The sequence below is a fragment of the Triturus cristatus genome, chromosome 8 (assembly GCF_964204655.1).
Source record: "Triturus cristatus chromosome 8, aTriCri1.1, whole genome shotgun sequence".
Classification (NCBI taxonomy): domain Eukaryota; kingdom Metazoa; phylum Chordata; class Amphibia; order Caudata; family Salamandridae; genus Triturus; species Triturus cristatus.
This window is the reverse complement of record NC_140591.1, coordinates 1,554,508,416-1,554,529,261: the sequence shown is the minus strand read 5'-3', so window position 1 is coordinate 1,554,529,261 and position 20,846 is coordinate 1,554,508,416. Positions and strand designations below refer to the sequence as shown.

Here is a 20,846-nt window from a genome sequence, read left to right as displayed (position 1 = left end):
AGCAGCCTGCCATTGAAAACGACGACGCGACCCGACACCATTTGACACCTATGCACCCGGCTTCCCTGGGTGAGGTAACACGAGTACTCCGGTGCTCCCGTGGGTGTTGGCCATAGAACCATCTAAGTCCAAAAGGGTTTGTTCCTAGTTCACTCCTAAGTGTCCTTAAACTTTAAAATTCCAACCTCGACTTTCCCCATAGAAGCTAACGGAGCTTGCGGCTGTGTTCTCACACTGCACACGTCCCCCGTGGGTCCCCTGTGTCACTACCTTGGGTGGTTCCTTGGGGTCCCAGCGATTCTACAGGGTCTAGGCCTTGTGTCTAGTCAAGTCATGGTTCTTATACCACTTTCTTAATATATGGTTTGGTTCGCCCCTAGGGCCTATTGTATATTGTGCTAATTTACTGTGATATATTAAGTGTAACATATGTGCTTTGACCTCTAGCCTCATAAAGAGACTAGGTTTAGTAATAAATACATATATTTTATATATATACCTGGTGTGGTTCTCCTTTCATTTGGTCATTCAAGAGATTATAGACTGGTAAAACAAGCTGCTTTACATTCCTTCAAGACTTAGCCTGAAGGCTGCTCTCCATGGCTGCCACTAGGATAGCCTTCAATAAAGGTTGTCTTTAACCTATCATCTCTAAGGGGTTGTTTGGACTGATACAAGGTGCCCACTATAACTAGTGGACAGCATATACCAGGCCAACTTCTCACAATAACAACTTTTTAAACTAGTACCATCATTTTTGTATGTATGTACATTGTTTCAGCTCAGCCTGTTATGCCTTTACCTGTCCTGTTTGGGTCCCTCACCACCATGGCGAGAGATGTTATGTACTCAAAAGGCAATGAATGCACTTTGACATCACAGGCACACAATCACAGACAGCAAACACCCCCACGGCCAAGCACAAGTGGGCTGGGACAGAATAAAAGAGAGATCTGCCACCCATGGGTGCCAGTTTGTACCATCCAAAGAGTGTATGTGGGATTACCATGCAGTGTCAGAGAAGACCTGTGCAGCTCCAAGTCTGAAGACGACACTGCCTGCCCCATGGTTCAGGACAGAACAAGCTGTGGGCTCAGGGCAGCAGCCGCCAGGACTGCGCTGCAGTGCTGAAATCCGACATATCAACGACGTCTTATAACTGAGGACTTCTTAACTCTCTGCAGAATACTCCTGCGCTGGAGTTAGAATAGTTGGTAAGTCTCCTGTCCTAGTTGCACTTTCCACAAATATTCCAGTGCTGGAGTTGGAATAGTAAATGTGTGGTCTCGCTGCCTGGTGCCAGGAGAGCATACAAACTTCCAGCCACAAGCCAGGCGGGGCTGAGCAGGCAGAGCACGCATGTAGCACGCATGTATCCCTCCGATTCCAAGTGAGTCGCAACAGTTCAAATGAATGACAGGGGAGTGCTCTAGTCCAGACACTGGAAGTGCGCCAGTGTCATGCCTGGCACCCTCGGGCAGTCTAACAGCACTTTGCATTCTGGGACGTCGAAGTTTTTGAATGAAACATGTTAAACTATACGTCTCAGAACGCAACGCCAGGACTTGCTGGAGGTAATACACCTGAAATGGCCCTACGTGGCAGCTATAAAGCGCCTGCCCTTGAGAGAGCATGTTTATCCCTGGATGCGGCTTGTATTGTGTCTCACACCTGCCGGTCGCTTCCTTCGAAGGTTTGCAGCAGCCTGCCTCTTTAAGTGGCGCCGGGCCAGGCCCGGCGGCCGCGGCTTCCCCTTCTGTTGCAAGGCGGACAGCCCTGGTTACTGTGGAGACACCCTGCTGACAAGGAAAGGGCGGAGCCGCACCTGCCCCAGGTAAGCTGTCTGGCTGCGGGGAGGCGGCTGCTCCCACGCACACACCGGGGACTCTCTGGCCTGGCGCCCGGCTCTGTCCTCTGCGCCGGCTCGGCTCGCTCCCCGAGCCCAGGTAGGAGAGAGAGGGGACACTCCATGAAGCTGCCGCCGGAACAATGGGGTGACGGGCTGAGGAAGCCCGAGCCCCCGCCGCAGGAAATGCAGGCGGTGGAGCTGGTCGGGGGAGCCGCGCTGACCCCGCAGACGCCGGTGAGTGATGGGAGCGGAGAGGTGGGGCTGGGACTGCGGAGGTGGGGCTCCCAGGGACGGGCGTATGAGGGGGCTCCTGGCAGAGCTTGGGAGGGGTTGGGGGGATACCAAGGCTTCCTGGAAAGAGTAACACTGAGGGGCGCACGAACCGGTTCAACGAGTAGGAACCCAGCAAGAGACAATGAGGGCTCCTTGGAGATGGGGGGGGGGGGGGGGGGCACGTGGGCAAACAGGACTTCTAGACAAGAGTAATTATGAAGGGCTCATTGGAGAGATTGTGAGGGGGTTTCTTGGGGGCAATGAGATTGCTGGGAAAAGTTGCATCCATTGGATAGCTTGTTGAGGGCAACGAGGGGGCACATAGTACGCGCAATGAGTGCGCGCTCATTGGGGGAGGCAGGTTTGGAGATTCCTGAGAGACATTGTAAGGGGGTTCCTGGCATAGGATATGAGGGGTCACAGGCGTGTGCTATGCCAGGCGTGCATAGCTCACACGATCCGGTGTCATTTCCTGATCTCTGGTGTTTGTAGATCAGAGTTTGATGTGAAAGGCACAGCTGCGAAAATAAAATCCTGGACTGGACGAGCACTCATTTGATGGAGGGCAACGTGAGGTTTCTAGGTCTAACTGTGTGGTAGAGGAAGGGGTGAGGTGGGAGGACTTGGATATGGCACTACGGCTGGGCGAATGAGCTGGCACCAAATGTAAAAAGGTGTAACGGCACACTTGGCGTTAGTCACGGAGTGTTGGCAGCTAAAGGGGTATCTAATGTGGGAAGAAGATGGCAGAACCCATAGATTGTAAACTTGTGGATACCCAGAGATGGCTGATGATGGGCTGCCCATGATGGGCTAATGATTGGGGCGCCCGTGATGGGCTAATGATTGGGTGCCCGTGATGGGCTAATGATTGGGTGCCCGTGATGGGCTAATGACTGGGTGCCCGTGATGGGCTAATGACTGGGTGCCCGTGATGGGCTAATGACTGGGTACCCGTGATGGGCTAATGATGGGGTGCCCGTGATGGGCCAATGATGGGGCACCCGTGATGGTGGGCTGATGATGGGGCGCTCGTGTTGGTGGGCTGATGATGGGGCGCTCGTGTTGGTGGGCTGATGATGGGGCGCTCGTGTTGGTGGGCTGATGATGGGGCGCCCGTGATGGTGGGCTGATGAAGCGGCTCCCATGATGGGGGGCTGATTTTTCGGTGCCCTGGATGAGGTGCCCGTTGTTGGAAAGGCGTTCGCCGGAGGGGGGTTCGATGCCCGTCTTGCCCACCCCTTTGACCCAACTCTCCCACGTAGGCCGAGCTAGGCGCGCACACCCTGAGATACACTACGAACAGAGTGACACTACACGTATTCTTTGTAGGACGATAGGTTCTTTTATCGATGATTTCAAGGGATCTTTATGATGCAAGTAGTACAGCAGTGGCACAAAGTACCACAATCGGTCGTGGGGAATGGGGGTAGCGGGACAGTCTTTCAAGATAGTGTCTCTGCGAAATACCCTGCGGATAGCTCACAATCCTCGAGCTGGAGGGTGTCGTGTCTCTGGGCGATCTCTTACCGAGTCGTCCTCAAGGGGAGCGCCGCGAGTCTCAGCAGGCACAGGTGGTCGGAGTTCGGGAGCCGCGATTCCGTCAGCAAGGCTCAGATGGTTCAATAGCTGGGGGCCGCGAGTCACTCAGCAGGCCCAGGTGGTTCAGTGTTCGGGAGCTGCGACCTCGTCAGCAGGGCTCAGATGGTTCAATAGCGAGAGGCCGCGAGTCACTCAGCAGGCCCTGGTCACTTCAGCGTTCAGGAGCTGCGACAGCGTCAGCAGGCTCGGATGGTTCCAGGTCTTCTCTGCCTTCGTTTCTCCGGCACCCCTTGTTATACTCCGCTTGCTCTTTGAAGTCCGGAGTCCTCGCAGAGGGGGGACTGGGGTGACGGAGGGGGTTCGGCGGGATTTCCTGCCGCTCACTCCTTTGGTCTTTTCAGGTGGGTCTGGGAGGGACCCCAGACGCTCGGCAGGGGAGGCGCCTGCTCCCCAGGGGCCTGGTGGCCGATCGAGTCTTCCCGGGGAAGGCGACCCGAGGTGTGACTGGGCTGGCGCCTCTGGGTCTGGCTCGAGGGTTCCCGCTCCCTCGGTCGGACATGCGTGGTAGGGTGTCGAGTCTGTCAGGGCTCTGGCCGGCCCTCGGATCTGGGTGGCTGGGGCGGCTGGAATCGGAGATGTCGTGTCTTGAGGGTGGTTGCAGGTTGGCTGGATGATTGGGAGGGCAACGCCGTGAGGCCGGTCTCACACGCGTCCCCCCCCCCCCCCAGCTGAAAGGCGTGGAGAACTACCCATCCACTGGGGGATTCTCCTCACCGAAGCGGAAGAACCGGGACAAGCCGTCGGCGTTGGCATGATCCGCCCCGGGGCGATGTTCGACAGTGAAATCCATCCCTTGGAGAGAGATGGACCATCGTAGTAGCTTGGGGTTCTCCCCCCTCATCTGCATTAGCCACCGCAAGGGCCGGTGGTCCGTCTGTACTCGGAAATGGGTTCCGAACAAGTAGGGCCGTAGTTTCTTGAGGGCCCAGACTACGGCAAAGGTCTCTCGTTCTATAGTACTCCAACGCTGTTCTCGCGGCAGCAGCCTTCGGCTGATGAAGGCTATGGGCTGATCGATGCCCTTGTCGTCGAACTGCGAGAGGATGGCCCCGATGCCGTGTTCGGATGCGTCGGTCTGGACCACAAACTCTTGGGAGTAGTCGGGGGCCTTGAGTACGGGGGTGGTGCACATGGCGGTTTTCAAGGCGTCGAACGCCTGCTGGCACGGGGTGGTCCACTGCACCTTCTTCGGAAGCTTTTTGGAGGTCAACTCCGTGAGGGGCCCCGCGAAACTACCATAGTTTTTAATGAACCTCCGGTAGTACCCTGTAAGGCCCAGGAAGGCCCGGACCTCCGTCTGCGTGGTGGGGGGCTCCCAGGACTTGATGGCGTCGATCTTCGGTTGGAGGGGGGCGACCTGGCCGCTGCCCACCTGATGCCCCAGGTAGACCATGGAGCCTTGCCCGAGCTGGCATTTGCTGGCTTTCACTGTTAGGCCGGCTTGGCGCAGGGCCATGAGTACTTGTCGGAGGTGCTGGAGATGCTCGTGCCATTGAGAGCTGAATACGGCGATGTCATCAAGGTACGCTGCGCTGAACTCCTCGAGTCCGGCCAGGACCTTGTTCACCAACCGCTGGAACGTGGCTGGGGCGTTCTTCATCCCGAACGGCATGACCCTGAAGCGGTAGTGGCCATCTGGTGTGGAGAAGGCCGAGCGTTCTTTCGCTCCCTCCGTGAGAGCAATCTGCCAGTATCCGCAGGTCAGGTCGAAAGTGCTGAGGAACCGGGCGGCCCCCAGGCGGTCGATGAGTTCGTCGGCGCGGGGGATAGGGTGAGCCTCTGCGCGGGTGACCGCATTGAGCCCCCGGTAGTCCACACAGAATCTTAGTTCGGGGGCGACCCCAGGGGAAGCCGCCTTCGGGACCAGGACCACCGGGCTGGCCCAGGGGCTGTCGGAGGGTTCGATTACTCCAAGGGTGAGCATCTTCTGTACCTCGGTCTTGATGCAGGTGCGGACTCGGTCAGGCACACGGTAGGCTCGGTGTCTCACAGGCGGGCTGTCGCCGGTGTCCACGTCGTGGACACACCAGTCGGTGACCCTTGGAATGAGGGAGAAGAGGTCTGCGAATTGTCTGAGCAGCTGGCGGCAGTCGTCGGCCTGTTGGGGAGTGAGGGTGGTTGAAAGTCTTACTCCCTCCACGGAACCATCCAGGTCCTTAGCGCACAGGGGGTCGGGCAGGGGTTCGGTGTCTTCTTCCGCCCCATCATCGGTGGCCAGTAGCAAACTTAATTCCGTTCTCACAAAGTGGGGCTTGAGACGGTTCACGTGGAGGACCCGGAGGGGGTTCCGTGGGAACTGTACATCGACCAGGTACGTGACCTGGCTCTTCCGCTCGATCACCTTGAAGGGACCAGTCCATTTGTCTTGTAGGGCGCAGGGCTTCACCGGGGCCATGACCCAAACCTGCTGGCCCGGCTGGAACTCGACCAGGGTGGCGTTCTGGTCATACCAGCGCTTCATTTCTTCTTGGCTGGCCTCGAGGTTAGCCTCTGCGAGTTCTCTGAACTTCCTCGTCTGGTTGCGGAGCGCCAGGATGTAGCGGAACACATCAGGGGGTGTCCCCCGGGGGCTTGTCTCCCAGCCCTCTTTGACCAGGCTCAGGGGCCCTCGGACGCGATGTCCGTATAGCAGTTCGAAGGGGCTGAACCCCAGAGACTTTTGGGGAACTCCTCGGTATGCGAACAGGAGGCAAGGGAGGAGGACGTCCCATTTCCGGCGCAGGGGCTCTTCGAGGCCCAGGATCATTCCCTTCAGGGTTCGGTTGAAGCGTTCCACTAGGCCGTTGCCCTGGGGGTGGTAGGGGGTCGTGAACTTATACGTGACTCCGCACTGCTGCCACAGGGACTTCATGTAGCGGGATATAAAGTTAGTGCCGCGATCACTCACAACCTCGCGGGGAAATCCGACACGGGAGAAGATCCCCGATGAGAGCCCGGCCCACCACAGGAGCCGTCACGGTGCGGAGGGGAATGGCCTCGGGGTAGCGGGTGGCATGGTCCACCAGGACAAGGATGAATCTGTGGCCCTGGGCGGTCTTCGGATCCAGGGGTCCCACGATGTCGATGCCGACCCGCTCGAACGGGGTACTCACAACGGGGAACGGTTGTAAGGGAGCTTTGCGTTTTCCGCCACTCTTCCCACTGCCCTGGCACGTGGGGCAGGATTTGCAGTGTACTTCTACATTCGCTCGCATCTTGGGCCAATAGAAGTGGGTAACCAATCGCTGATATGTCTTGGCCTAAGTGTCCTGCCAAGGGTACATCGTGGGCCAGGCCCAGGAGGAGGCTCCGGAAACGCAGGGGTACCACCAGTACCCGGGCTGCGCCTAGCTCGGCGGACTTTTGCTCGCTGTATAGGAGGCCATTGTCCCAATAGATCCAATGGGTTCCGGTTCGATCACCGGCGGCCTGGGCTTCGGCTTGTTGTCTGAGTCCCACGAGGGAGGGGCAGGTGGCCTGTTCCTGGCAGAACTCTTCACGGGAGGGCCCCCCCTCACAGCGCCACTGGGCCATCTCGGGCAGTTCTCCGAGCTCAGTCAGGGCCTCCGGGGCGGAAGGTTCTGGCCCTTCTCCCGGGTTAGTGTCTTCTTCTCCCTCCGAAGGAGGGTTGTCCGCTTCTGGTAGGGTGTCCCGGCTCTCGGGGATAGTGTTCGGTAGGAGGGCCTCACTGCCCTCGGAGAGAGGCAATCGCGCGATCATGGAGCGCGTGGTGGCGCAGACCCATTCTGGTAGGCCCATCATCTCCAGATGGGCTCTTCGTTCTACTTGCCCCCACGGGGAACTCTCCAGGTCGTTGCCCAGGAGGCAGTCTACGGGCTGTGATGTCCGGACCGCTACTTTCAGTTCTCCGGAGACCCCTCCCCACTCGAAGGGCACCAGCGCCATCTGGCAGAGGCTCTCAGAATTGTCGGAGGATAGGACCGGACAGAGGGCACCGGTTAGGATCTGGTCTTCTGAAATTAGGCTGCGGTGGACCTCGCCCCGGTGTCGCGGAGGCCCTCGACTCGGTGGCCGTTGATGGTCACCTGCTGTTGGTATTTCTTTGTGTTGGCGGGCAAGGGTGTCCCGGGGACCATTTCTCGATCACCAAGGGAGACCAGGGCCATGGCCGCCGGTTCCCATTCTTCGGAGTCCTCCATCTCTTCCCCCAGAGCCACGGAGGCCATCTGCCGGGCCGGGGGGTTGGTCGTTGTGGTTCGCTGATACTGGGGACACTGGGGGTCATTGGCGTAGTGTCCGGGCTGTTGGCAGCGGAAGCAGGTGATCCTAGCTCGTGGACCTAGCCGTCCTGCGGCTCCGGTGCTTGCTGGGGACGGGGCTGAACCCGCCGCTGGTGGGCTGCTGGGGGGGCTGGTTGAGGACCCCCCGGGGAAGTCTCTTGGTCGGCCATGGTTCCCTCCGCCCCTCTGGCGGGGGGGGCCTTGACTGTGGCGGCCGTAGTCCCCCACGGGGCCCCGGGTGGCTCGGGTATTCACCCAACGATCAGCCTCAGCGGCCAGCTTCCGAGGGTCGGTGAGTTTACTGTCCAGGAGATGCTGGCGCAGTTCTACAAAGCAATTGGCCGCTAAATGTTCCCAGGCAATCAGATCAAACAGTTCTTCGAAGGTGGAGACCTTGCTGCCCTTGATCCACCCGTCCAAGGCTCGGCTGTAAAAGTTCACGTATTCTACCCACGTGGTGCCCGGTATCTTCTTGCAATCTCGGAACCGTTGTCGGTACATTTCGGGGGTGAGTCCATACCGGCCCACGAGGGCTTCCTTCATGTGGCTGTAGGAGTTCATGACCGTGGAGGGCAGATCTAGCAGGGTGTCTCTTCCTTCGCTTAAGAACCGGCCCCATAGGCCAGCCCCCCAATCCTTCTGCGGGACTCGGTGAGAGGTCATGGCGACTTCGTAGGCCTTAAACCACTGCTGGATATCGTCGTTCTTGTAATACTCCTTTACCACATCCTTGGGGATGTGGACTTTGGTTTCCCCGGTGGGAGCGGGCGGTGGATTCCCGGGTGGCTGTGACTTTTCGTTTTTAGCCCGCCACTCGATCTCCTTCAGGCTGCGTTCATGTTCTAGCTGGAGCTTCTTTTCGTCGTGCTCTCTTTGGCGTCTCTTCTCTTCGAGTTCCCCTTGTAGCGGTAACTGCTCGACGGCCAACTTTTTCTCTGCTAGTTTTATTTCTCCCTCGATTTTTAGTTTTGCCAGTTCAAGTTTGTGGTTGCAGCTTCTCTCCCGGTCCGCTAGCTCCTCGGGGGACAGGTTCCCCTCTGGCCCGTTGTTTCTCGCCGGGATGCTTGGTGGTTCATGGGCAGAGTCTCCTTCCGTTTGGGTCGGGGGCACCCCCGTCTCGACCCAGGTTTTCAATACTTTCTGGAAGTCTTCCTTTGTGCTTAATCCGGTGGTAGCGATGCCAAGGTCTTTGCAAAACTGTTTTAATTCTCTATGTGTGTAATAGTCCAATTGATCCTCTCGGAACGGTGAGCTTATTTCGGTACCTGCGGCACCCAGGGAGGTTTCTCCTTCCATCTCTGTTTGGTAGTGTGTCAGTCGTTCACTGCACGCTCTCTTTCGGTGTCGGCTCGGATCCCGTCGTCTGCCACCAAATGTTGGAAAGGCGTTCGCCGGAGGGGGGTTCGATGCCCGTCTTGCCCACCCCTTTGACCCACCTCTCCCACGTAGGCCGAGCTAGGCGCGCACACCCTGAGATACACTACGAACAGAGTGACACCACACGTATTCTTTGTAGGACGATAGGTTCTTTTATCGATGATTTCAAGGGATCTTTATGATCCAAGATGCAAGTAGTACAGCAGTGGCACAAAGTACCACAATCGGTCGAGGGGAATGGGGGTAGCGGGACAGTCTTTCAAGATAGTGTCTCTGCGAAATACCCTGCGGATAGCTCACAATCCTCGAGCTGGAGGGTGTCGTGTCTCTGGGCGATCTCTTACCGAGTCGTCCTCAAGGGGAGCGCCGCGAGTCTCTCAGCAGGCACAGGTGGTCGGAGTTCGGGAGCCGCGATTCCGTCAGCAAGGCTCAGATGGTTCAATAGCTGGGGGCCGCGAGTCACTCAGCAGGCCCAGGTGGTTCAGTGTTCGGGAGCCGCGACCTCGTCAGCAGGGCTCAGATGGTTCAATAGCTGGGGGCCGCGAGTCACTCAGCAGGCCCAGGTGACTTCAGCGTTCAGGAGCCGCGACGGCGTCAGCAGGCTCGGATGGTTCCAGGTCTTCTCTGCCTTCGTTTCTCCGGCACCCCTTGTTATACTCCGCTTGCTCTTTGAAGTCCGGAGTCCTCGCAGAGGGGGGACTGGGGTGACGGAGGGGGTTCGGCGGGATTTCCTGCCACTCACTCCTTTGGTCTTTTCAGGTGGGTCTGGGAGGGACCCCAGACGCTCGGCAGGGGAGGCGCCTGCTCCCCAGGGGCCTGGTGGCCGATCGAGTCTTCCCGGGGAAGGCGACCCGAGGTGTGACTGGGCTGGCGCCTCTGGGTCTGGCTCGAGGGTTCCCGCTCCCTCGGTCGGACATGCGTGGTAGGGTGTCGAGTCTGTCAGGGCTCTGGCCGGCCCTCGGATCTGGGTGGCTGGGGCGGCCGGAGTCGGAGATGTCGTGTCTTGAGGGTGGTTGCAGGTTGGCTGGATGATTGGGAGGGCAACGCCGTGAGGCCGGTCTCACACCCGTGATGGGCTGATGATGGTTGATGGAATCTGACCTGCGATTATCTTGCTTCATCAAATACCATAACCTATCATGAGGCTCTTCACTAATACCTCTAAAAGAAATACCCTTTTTAGACTGAGTGGGGATGAATTTAGGGTTACCATTGGCGAACTTGATGTCTGCTATAATGAGAAAACGACTTTTATTTATTTATTTTTTTTTAAGCATTTCTTTTACATAGAATCATATTTTATTGGTTTGTGCCTGTTTTAAATATAGGTGCTATATGTTTGTTTATTTTCTGTGTCCTTAATTTATAATTGTTTAACCTGATCAACAGCTATGGACCTTGTGGGTGAAATAAATATATTGATGTTGCCTATGCAATACGGAATTTTATCTATACAGTTAATAGTTATGTTAGTGTTCTGATTTGTGTGTATTTTCAGACCTCTCTGTATGAAATGAATATTTTGAACCCTGAGAGTTTGGGTAGGAAGGTGAGCATGCCCCCAGGTTTGACATGGATGGGCACCTCTGAGAGAAGATGACCTGAAACCCATGCGCAGCTAATCTGGAGATATCTAAAGATGGGTAATGACGAGGGACCCATAGTAGGCGGACATGGTTGTACAGCACCGTGTGGGTGGTGAGGAGTTTCACCCAGGGCAGGGCAATAGGCCTTTTCTTTGCTCCCACGATCTGGAACAACATCCCTGTATCCATCCGGACCGCCCCAATGCTTTTCCGGTTTAGGAAAGAGTTGAAGACACACCTCTTCAAAGAACACTACATCACAATGTATGAACAGCCCGATAACCCACGATCTCACCTGGCACCCATTTTCTTTATGCTTGCCTCTGACCCTATACAGCGTTCTGATGCCTTTTTAGCTAGATTTGCACTATGCAAGTATCTGCACACATGCATACATACATGCCGGGATTGGCTGGGAGTGGTGTAATGGTTATAGTAAAATAGGGGGTGCACACACAAAGTGGGCAGTTAGGTGAGTCTTTATGCAGGGTAGGTAGATAAGTGGGACAGCTGGTGAGTGGGGGAGCATGGGATTAGCTAACAATGGGGCACGTTACCCTGTGTAGGCAGAAAGTGTCATCAAGTTTGAAGAAGACCCTAGGGAAAGAAAAAATGAGGGTGCAAACAGGAAGAGGGTGGGGAGAAGGGAAGTGAGTGTTGAGAAGTCCATGCAGGTCTCGTACAAACGCAGTCAGTGATGAACGAGCCATATAAAGCGATACCTGAATGTTTTTCCCTAAGTTCAGCAGTTCTTCGTGTTACATGCTCTCATGTTTCTATAAAGGAGAAATTGTGCAAAAGCTCCTGGAAAGCATGTGCGAGACTGTGTGAAACACCTGAGGCCATAATACAATACTTTTTGCACTGGAACAAATACATGCAGGACAAAACGGTGTTGCATAGATTCACGGTTTCTGTTATATGGCACAGTGTTCATGTTTACATCTGGCATGATAGCACAATTCTCTGTTAGACGGTTTGTTCCCAATTCTTTAAAATACACGTAGAGTAGGATTTGGCTTCACAGAGAGAAGTATCACTCTCTCATCCGATTGGCTGCTTTGTAAAACGTTCCACCCTCTAAGAAGTGCTTCCATTGGATTGAATGCAAGCGTATCTTACGTTCAAAAAGTATTTGTGTGTACGGTGTTTCTGTAGCACAAACGTAGCCAAAATGCAGAAGAGCAGCCTACATGGTCAAAGACCAGCATAGAGTCAACAAGCAATAGGAGAGGAAGCGGGGTTGTGGACGGTTAAAGTACACTCAACCATTGCGCTGGTCTAATACACAAAAATAAAAAAAATGTATATGGTAAACTGCGTTTGTGCATGGATCAGGTGGGAACAGCATTTGTGCAGAAGTTTGCGTGTGTGTGCCAGTTCTTGTTCCTGTACCACGTGTCTGAAGATGACATGGCCACTTTGTGTTTTTCGAGACAGACGTATGTTTGTGACTGAAGCTATGAAGGATGGTCTTCAATGAAGGGGATGGGCTCTAAAGACAGCCCCTGTAACACAAATGATGTTTGGTTCGTTTAGTTAAATGCTGCATTTTCCATTGGTATTGTTCCAGTGTATGTGGGTTGGGGGATTGGAGAGATGGCCATGCATTTTGATGTCCAAATCTGAGAATAGGTCAAAGGGTTGTCTCTGTGGGTTGCATCGCAGTGGTTGTGTGGTCCTTTGACGCTTTGTCTAACTGGTCAGCTGAGTGCTGCGCTTTAGTTTTGGAGTCTTGTTTTACATCATATTGTATGCATAGCTGCACTTTCCTAGGAGTTTGTCTGGTCCTTGGGTGGAGTGCATCCTTTGATGGCTTGCTTCGGCTGGAGTGCATCCTTTGACGGCTTGCTTCGGCTGGAGTGCATCCTTTGACGGCTTGCTTCGGCTGGAGTGCATCCTTTGACGGCTTGCTTCGGCTGGAGTGCATCCTTTGACGGCTTGCTTCGGCTGGAGTGCATCCTTTGACGGCTTGCTTCGGCTGGAGTGCATCCTTTGACGGCTTGCTTCGGCTGGAGTGCATCCTTTGACGGCTTGCTTCGGCTGGAGTGCATCCTTTGACGGCTTGCTTCGGCTGGAGTGCATCCTTTGACGGCTTGCTTCGGCTGGAGTGCATCCTTTGACGGCTTGCTTCGGCTGGAGTGCATCCTTTGACGGCTTGCTTCGGCTGGAGTGCATCCTTTGACGGCTTGCTTCGGCTGGAGTGCATCCTTTGACGGCTTGCTTCGGCTGGAGTGCATCCTTTGACGGCTTGCTTCGGCTGGAGTGCATCCTTTGACGGCTTGCTTCGGCTGGAGTGCATCCTTTGACGGCTTGCTTCGGCTGGAGTGCATCCTTTGACGGCTTGCTTCGGCTGGAGTGCATCCTTTGACGGCTTGCTTCGGCTGGAGTGCATCCTTTGACGGCTTGCTTCGGCTGGAGTGCATCCTTTGACGGCTTGCTTCGGCTGGAGTGCATCCTTTGACGGCTTGCTTCGGCTGGAGTGCATCCTTTGACGGCTTGCTTCGGCTGGAGTGCATCCTTTGACGGCTTGCTTCGGCTGGAGTGCATCCTTTGACGGCTTGCTTCGGCTGGAGTGCATCCTTTGACGGCTTGCTTCGGGTGGAGTGCATCCTTTGACGGCTTGCTTCGGGTGGAGTGCATCCTTTGACGGCTTGCTTCGGGTGGAGTGCATCCTTTGACGGCTTGCTTCGGGTGGAGTGCATCCTTTGACGGCTTGCTTCGGGTGGAGTGCATCCTTTGACGGCTTGCTTCGGCTGGAGTGCATCCTTTGACGGCTTGCTTCGGCTGGAGTGCATCCTTTGACGGCTTGCTTCGGCTGGAGTGCATCCTTTGACGGCTTGCTTCGGCTGGAGTGCATCCTTTGACGGCTTGCTTCGGCTGGAGTGCATCCTTTGACGGCTTGCTTCGGCTGGAGTGCATCCTTTGACGGCATGCTTCGGATGGAGAGCATCCTTTGACGGCATGCTTCGGATGGAGTGCATCCTTTGACGGCATGCTTCGGATGGAGTGCATCCTTTGACGGCATGCTTCGGATGGAGTGCATCCTTTGACGGCATGCTTCGGATGGAGTGCATCCTTTGACGGCATGCTTCGGCTGGAGTGCATCCTTTGACGGCTTGCTTCGGATGGAGTGCATCCTTTGACGGCATGCTTCGGATGGAGTGCATCCTTTGACGGCTTGCTTCGGCTGGAGTGCATCCTTTGACGGCTTGCTTCGGCTGGAGTGCATCCTTTGACGGCTTGCTTCGGCTGGAGTGCATCCTTTGACGGCTTGCTTCGGATGGAGTGCATCCTTTGACGGCTTGCTTCGGATGGAGTGCATCCTTTGATGGCTTGCTTCAGCTGGAGTGCATCCTTTGATGGCTTGCTTCGGGTGGAGTGCATCTTTTGATGGCGTGCTTCGGATGGATATGTTTCAGTTAATCTTACGGTGAGTCTGCGAGGTGATAGTCTGTGTTCTTTGTGGTGGATGGGTGTTGGTCTGTTCTCTGAGTCAGAGGGCTCCTTGTTGTTTAGGTTATTGATGACGGAAGGACTGCATTGGTATCCATTTCATCTGGTGTCTCGGGGTCCCTTGTCTCCTTGGTTTTCTCTTAATTCTCCAGGAACTTAGTTACCAAGAACATGTGGGTTTCATACCACACTTCACCCCCCCCCTTGATCGTTTATTGCTCTTGGAAGGTTGAGCCTACCAAACCGCACAGCTGTCTGGTTGTAAAAGGCCTATTGTGGGCTTATCAAGAACAACTTCATCAATGGAGGGTGGTAGAAGCTTTACTTGTGGGTTCACCCTGCTTCGACAAGCAACCACTTAAAGGAGATGGATGCTCTCGCGTCCTGGTGGGGCCTTTCAATGTAGTGTAACCCTATTGGTTTATTTTTAGGACTCTGACCCACCGTGTTCTCACTCCAGTGGCATGCTTCATCATGGAGTTCTCGTTACAAGGCTGAGCCCGCCCAGATATAATTTGTAAGTGCAAGGGAGATCTTTAGATGAGAACTTTTTTTTTTAGAGAGACAGGATCTAAATGCCAGAAAAAATGACTTCCCTTTAACAGGTGGCCGCCGCCACCTCTCCTCCGTCCTTTTCATCTTCCTACCTCCTGCAGTCCCGGCTGGCAACAGGAAGCCCCCGGACAGGCAGGCTTCCCTGAGCCAATCACACTGCTGCAATGCAGCGTTGTTTTGGTCTGAGCGCCGTGGATCGGCGCGCAGACTGGAACAGGGGGCCTGTGCATGTCCCTCATGGCTGTGTAAGGCAGCCTGGTGGGGAACATGCAAAGTGCGCATGAACTATTGCCTGGCCCTAGGGGGCCGGTGAAACAGGTCCTGCGCACTTAGGGATTGCAAATGACTCCTCCCATGCTTTGGCTAGCACCCCCCACCCCCACCACCGACTGCACTGGGAAAAATAAAAGGATAACAACAATACGTTACTATCCTTTTTCTTTTTGAGCAGAGGGGCGACGCTTCTCCGCCTTAGCGGAGGAGCGTCCACTGTTCGTGTTGTTCTGCCCCTAACCCCATGTTGGTTCCCCCCCACCCACGCACTCCTCCTGTTGCTTCTCCTCCCCATCCCCTTGTTACTTCTGCCCCCTTGCCTTCAGTGTTGCTTTCCCCACACACTTCCTCCTTTTCTGCCACCCATTCTCTTCCTCCACACCCCCGTGTTGCTTCCCCCCCCCACCCTCCATATCGCTCCACCCTACACACACTTCAAAAAAGTATTTTGCAATTTTTTTTTTATTTGTTTGCCCTCCCAACTCACCTTGGCAAATAAAAATTAAAAAACAGCAACTGTGTCATTTTGCAGGCACGTGCATAGATGGTCGTGTTGCTCACGGCTACAAAATGACGTAGATGGCCGCGTGATAGGCTTCTTTTCTCCTTGTTTAGCCATGCTCCACAAAGCATGGCTACTGTCTCAAAGGCGAGACCTTTAGGCTTTGCCAAGGCTTGTTTTTACTTGATTCCGCTTTTGTACTCATCCGTTTGGTCAAAGTGTGTATTTTGCAACAATGCTGCGCTGTGTTTTTTGCTTGTGTGTATTGAAAAGTTTAACAGTTTTTTTTTATCTCCTACATAATCGCATTACTGACCTCCTGAAAAGCAGAAACATGCTTTCTCTATAAGCACAATAAAATCAATGTGAAAGAAGTTTGCTCCATGGCTTGCCCTGGTGCTGGCCATCAGTTTGCATCGGATCTAGTTTCATACGCAAGAAAAATGGATCAAACCGCTTTGCCGGGATTGTGTCTTTGCGAAGCGCTTCTCTGCCTTTCGTGTGGCCTCGTGGCGCTCTTACGATAACATTCATTCGAGGACACATGTTTTTTTGCGCCGAGTTATTTGTAAGAGCTGTCACAGGATGCTGTTGAAACTCGCCGGACGCTGTTACAACAACACGTGTCCCCTCGTGCAGCAACAGCCTCGCACGCACACGTGTCCCCTCGTGCAGCAACACCCTCGCACGCCTCTTAGCAGAAGTGTTTGAAAGAGTGAGTCATTGAAGGATTATCGAGGGGCGAGGTCTGCTGGGGACTGAACGTGAGCACTCCGAGAGCGAGACCTGTGATCTTCTGCAAAAGGAATTTGTTTACATCTATGGGAGGAGTTGTCCTGGTGTTTATGATATAGAATTTGCATAAAAGCTATATACAAAAAATATACTGTAGGTATGGAAAGTTATTTTATGGAATTTAGTGTAAACCGAGTGTGCGCACCGAGTTTGCGTAACTTTATCCGTGGCCTCCGCTAGACATTACTTTTTATTTTATGATTGTTGTTTTTTAAGTCACTTCCGTAAAGCTAGACGATGTCTCGTGAGCTGTTTCCTGGTCTGCACCAACCAAGGACTTTCTGGCGGGGCCAGTCAAGAAAATTAGCGGAAATTGGTCCAAGATTTCTACTGAGTCATGGGCTACTATTCTTAATAATACTCGCCCATTGTTAGAAATTGACCCAGATTCAGCGACTCATGAATTTAATGAATGGATTGAAGCTTCTTTGGACTTGGTGGCCCATAAAAAATTGAGACTTAATAAAAAGGGCCAAAAGAGTATAGCATGGTATACTCCTGGTCTCAGAGAACTGAAATTAATGTGCAAACAGACAGAGAGACAGTGGAGGAAAGATTTCTCAGATGGCGAAGAAGCATGTTTACAGGGAAGCAATTAAAAAGTATAAATTAGAAATTAGCTAAGCACAATCTAATTATTATGCCGCTAAAATCTCCTCTGCATCTAATGCTCCGCGGGAAATTTTTAAGACTTTTAAAGTACTAACCACCCCTCTATCACCAGCCTTACCTGCGGTTGATAGTATAGGACGTTGCAATGATATAGCAGAGTTCTTTCATATAAAGATTCAATCGATCTGTTTAGCGTTTCCTTCTGCTACTATCATGCCAAATGATACTCCGCTGGAAAACAGAGGAGATCCACCAGAGACTAGATTGGAGATCTTTCCGCCTTTGGATATTAAATCTCTTAAAACTCATCTTAACAATTTGAAATCAGGTTCTCTTAGGGACATGGACCCTCCTACTGCCTTGAATCAAGTTTTTCAATCAGTGGCCCCCACTATTTTAAAACTTATTAATATGTCCTTGGGTACAGGGATTGTCCCCTTGCTATGGAAACAAGCCATGGTGAGAGCTCTACTTAAAGTGGGGGCGGACCCTAAAGTGTTCTCCAACTATCGCCCTATCTCGTTGCTGCCAGGGATCACTAAAACTGCAGAAAAACACGTCAACTCCATTCTATCCACCTTTTTGGAGGAAAATGACTGTTTTCATCCAACGCAAACAGGATTTAGGTCTCACCAGGGCATAGAGACAGCTTTGATGGCGGTCGTTGAGGAAACTAGAAAAATCTTAGACTGCGGAGGTTCTGCAGCAATTGTCCTCTTAGATCTGAGCGCGGCTTTCGATACCGTAAACTATCAACTGCTGATCTCTAGGACCAGAGGGGCAGGGTTGTCAGGAACTGCACTAATGTGGCTGGAGTCTTTCCTAGATCTCCGCTCATTTCAGGTCTTCGAGGACAACTCCATCTCCAAGAGTATGCCATTGAGGTGTGGGGTGCCGCAGGGCTCATCCCTAAGCCCCACTATTTTTAACATTTACATGAGCCCTTTGGCCAAAATTGTTGAACCCTTTGGCATACAAATTGTTACATATGCTGACGACACTCAATTGATAGACTGGTTTTCAGGATGATTGAGGGAAACTAACAATCTAGCTAACTGTTTGGAAAAAGTATCGGCGTGGATGGAGTGCTCCTTCTTACAACTAAATGGAGCAAAAACAGACGTGATGTTTCTGAGGAAACCTCCAGTAGATTGTACTACCCTATGGCCTAAATGTCTGGGCATTATACCATCGCCCAAAGAACAAATAAAAAGTTTGGGAGTCTGGTTAGACCACAAGCTGGACATGAAAGTACAAGCCCAGAAAGTAGCAGGTTGCTGCTACGGATTACTCAGGGTGGTAAGGAAAGTCCTACCCTTACTCCCATTTAGTGAAAAGAAATTGCTGGTCCAGGCTCTAATTCTTTCCCGCCTGGACTATGCAAATGCACTTTATCTGGGCTCTCTATTTACTATAAGAAGACTTCAGACGTTCCAGAATTGTGCAGCCAGACTGCTTCTACATATTCCCCACAGAGAATCGGCGCGAGCGTCTATAGCCTCTTTACATTGGCTGCCAATTGCAGAGAGGATTCAGTTCAAATCCCTCTGTATTACCCACAAGATTATGGCCTCTAAAGCTCCACCAATTCTACAGTCTATTATTTCCCCTCACCATCCTAGCAGAGCTCTTCGTTCTGAAAACAAACGGATGGCCATAATACCTAGAATTCATAGGCCTAGAAGTGGGGGTCGACGGTTTTCCTACATTGCTTCCAAGAGTTGAAATGCTTTTCCAGCCCGCATTCGCTTGGAAGAAGACCACCTAGTTTTCCGCAGACAGCTAAAAACGTTTGTTCCCTACCATCTAAAACGCGCATTGATTAGCTCTGGTTCTTAGCGCTGGGAGGCCTTAGGGTAGCCATGCGCTTTATAAGTGCCTTTTTCATTTCATTTAAATTTAATTCCATTACTGTGGAACCAGATCTAAATTCTAATCCCAGTTCACATTTCAACTGCACTGTGTGATCCTGGGAGACTCTCTAAATTTCCGTGTCTCTCAGTCCCTTGCCTGCCGCGAGCGAGCATGTGCAAAGTAATCTTTGTTACAGACAATGCTTTAACTGAAATAAAAGTTGGTGGTCTATAAAAGGGAGTGGCCAAAGGAGCGCCTTTATGTACATTTTAGAAAAGGGCGTGGCCTATATAATTATGGGCGCGGCCTGGAGTGTTCATTCCGTGACACCTGGGCTGTATTTGGTGTCCTCAGTCTGTTTTCTTGCTGGTGCATCCAAATACACAGAGGTCGAAGTACATAAAGAAAATTATGGGAACTGTGATCCTGTGTACAGTAGCATGGGGGTCAGATACATAGCTAAAGAAAACAAAATATGAACTGTTTTGTCGGATTTTCACCTACAGGCAATTGTATATAAACTGCATATAAAATATAATGCCCACACCTCCAATGAAAAATAACTGCAATTTCAATTTGCCCTTGGGAAAGTGCATTTTTCGGGTATGAAAACTTGGTTGGTTAATGCGATTACTTCAGACCTGGGGCGCAGCCAGACCCGAACTTCAGCGGGATGGGGGGGGGGGTGTAGGTGGGGGGGCCTAACACTCCCAGGCAGGGCTGCCCTAGCACTGGTCACACACGGTGCAACAGTCCCTTTTATTTTTTGCACTCATTTCCTCCTTCTCCATGAATTCCCTCACTACTACTCACCAGCAATGCGCCTCATCTCTCTGTTGCACCTTTCTGACAAACATTTCATTTTTTTATAGCGCTACTCCTAGTTTACTCGCACTCAGTTCTGTGATCTGCATGGTACACGTTCTTTGTAGCCGGCACATTAACCCTCTGCGCTGTGTGGGTGGCAGGTGTGCCTATGTGAGGCAATGCAACAGTGTGAGAGAGTGAGAGGAGTGACTGCAGGGTGAGTGAGGTGACCATATGAATTTGGGTGCAGATGTAAGCGCAGAGTGGGAAAAATGAATGCCTGGTTAGCGATGGGCTTCTTTGAGTGAGATTGCAGATTGAGCAGTGAGGGGGACAGGTGAGTGAAGTGTCACATGAGTGCAGGGTGAGTAGTGTGCTCGTGTGACTGTAGGGTGAGGTACAGGGTGAACAGTGCAAGTGCATTGTGAGTGCAGGGTGAGCGGGTGAATGGTGTGAGTGCATGGTGATCAGTGTGAGTGCATTGTGATCGCTGTGAGTGCATGTTGAAGGTGAAAGTGAAGGGCGAGAATGACAAGTGAGTTGTCTGAACCCCTTCCAGGAGGTGAGTTGTTCCCCCCCCCCCCTCCCTTGCTTTAAACCACTGCGTTCCTCGTGCCCATCAAATCAAAACACTAACCAAGTGCTTTTGTGCCAAAAAAGGTCGCAGTTTATTCAACATAACATCCTCATACATTTGCCGAAATCATGGTTATCCTCATGCTCTATTAATATTCATGTGAATTTCTTTCATTGTCTTTGCAATTATTTTCATTGCTGCATGGACCCAGTCTCCTCAAGTTCTGGATACGGGAGGGGCCCCCTGTCTGGGCCTCTGTTTCCCGGGTCAAGGCTTCAACTTGCTACCGATCTGGGACCTGCCTGGGCCTCAAGTGCCGTCCCGCTTGCCCTGCCCTTTCCATGGGCCCTCCCTGATCCCCCCCGGGGTCCCTGCCGTGTGGCAACCCAAGGACCTTGCTTGAGCATCTACTCTGTCATGAGGCTGAGTCCTTCCATTTTGTTCCCTCTGTACCCCTGCCGTGAGGCATCCCAAGGGTCCTGCGGGAGCCTCACATCTACTCTTTCCA

At 52.9% G+C, this 20,846-nt stretch overlaps 1 protein-coding gene across 1 annotated transcript in view; it reads left to right on the top strand.

Annotated features, from left to right (window-relative positions):
• Window positions 1-1,810: 1,810 nt before the first annotated feature.
• The window catches only part of LOC146806134 (sodium-dependent proline transporter-like), a 309,885-nt gene continuing 290,849 nt past the window's right edge, over window positions 1,811-20,846 (top strand). The window contains exon 1 of the mRNA XM_085623473.1: window positions 1,811-2,083. Within this exon, the coding sequence (XP_085479599.1) occupies window positions 1,970-2,083 (114 nt within the window). The 5' untranslated portion in view covers window positions 1,811-1,969. The remainder of the gene's footprint in view (window positions 2,084-20,846) is intronic.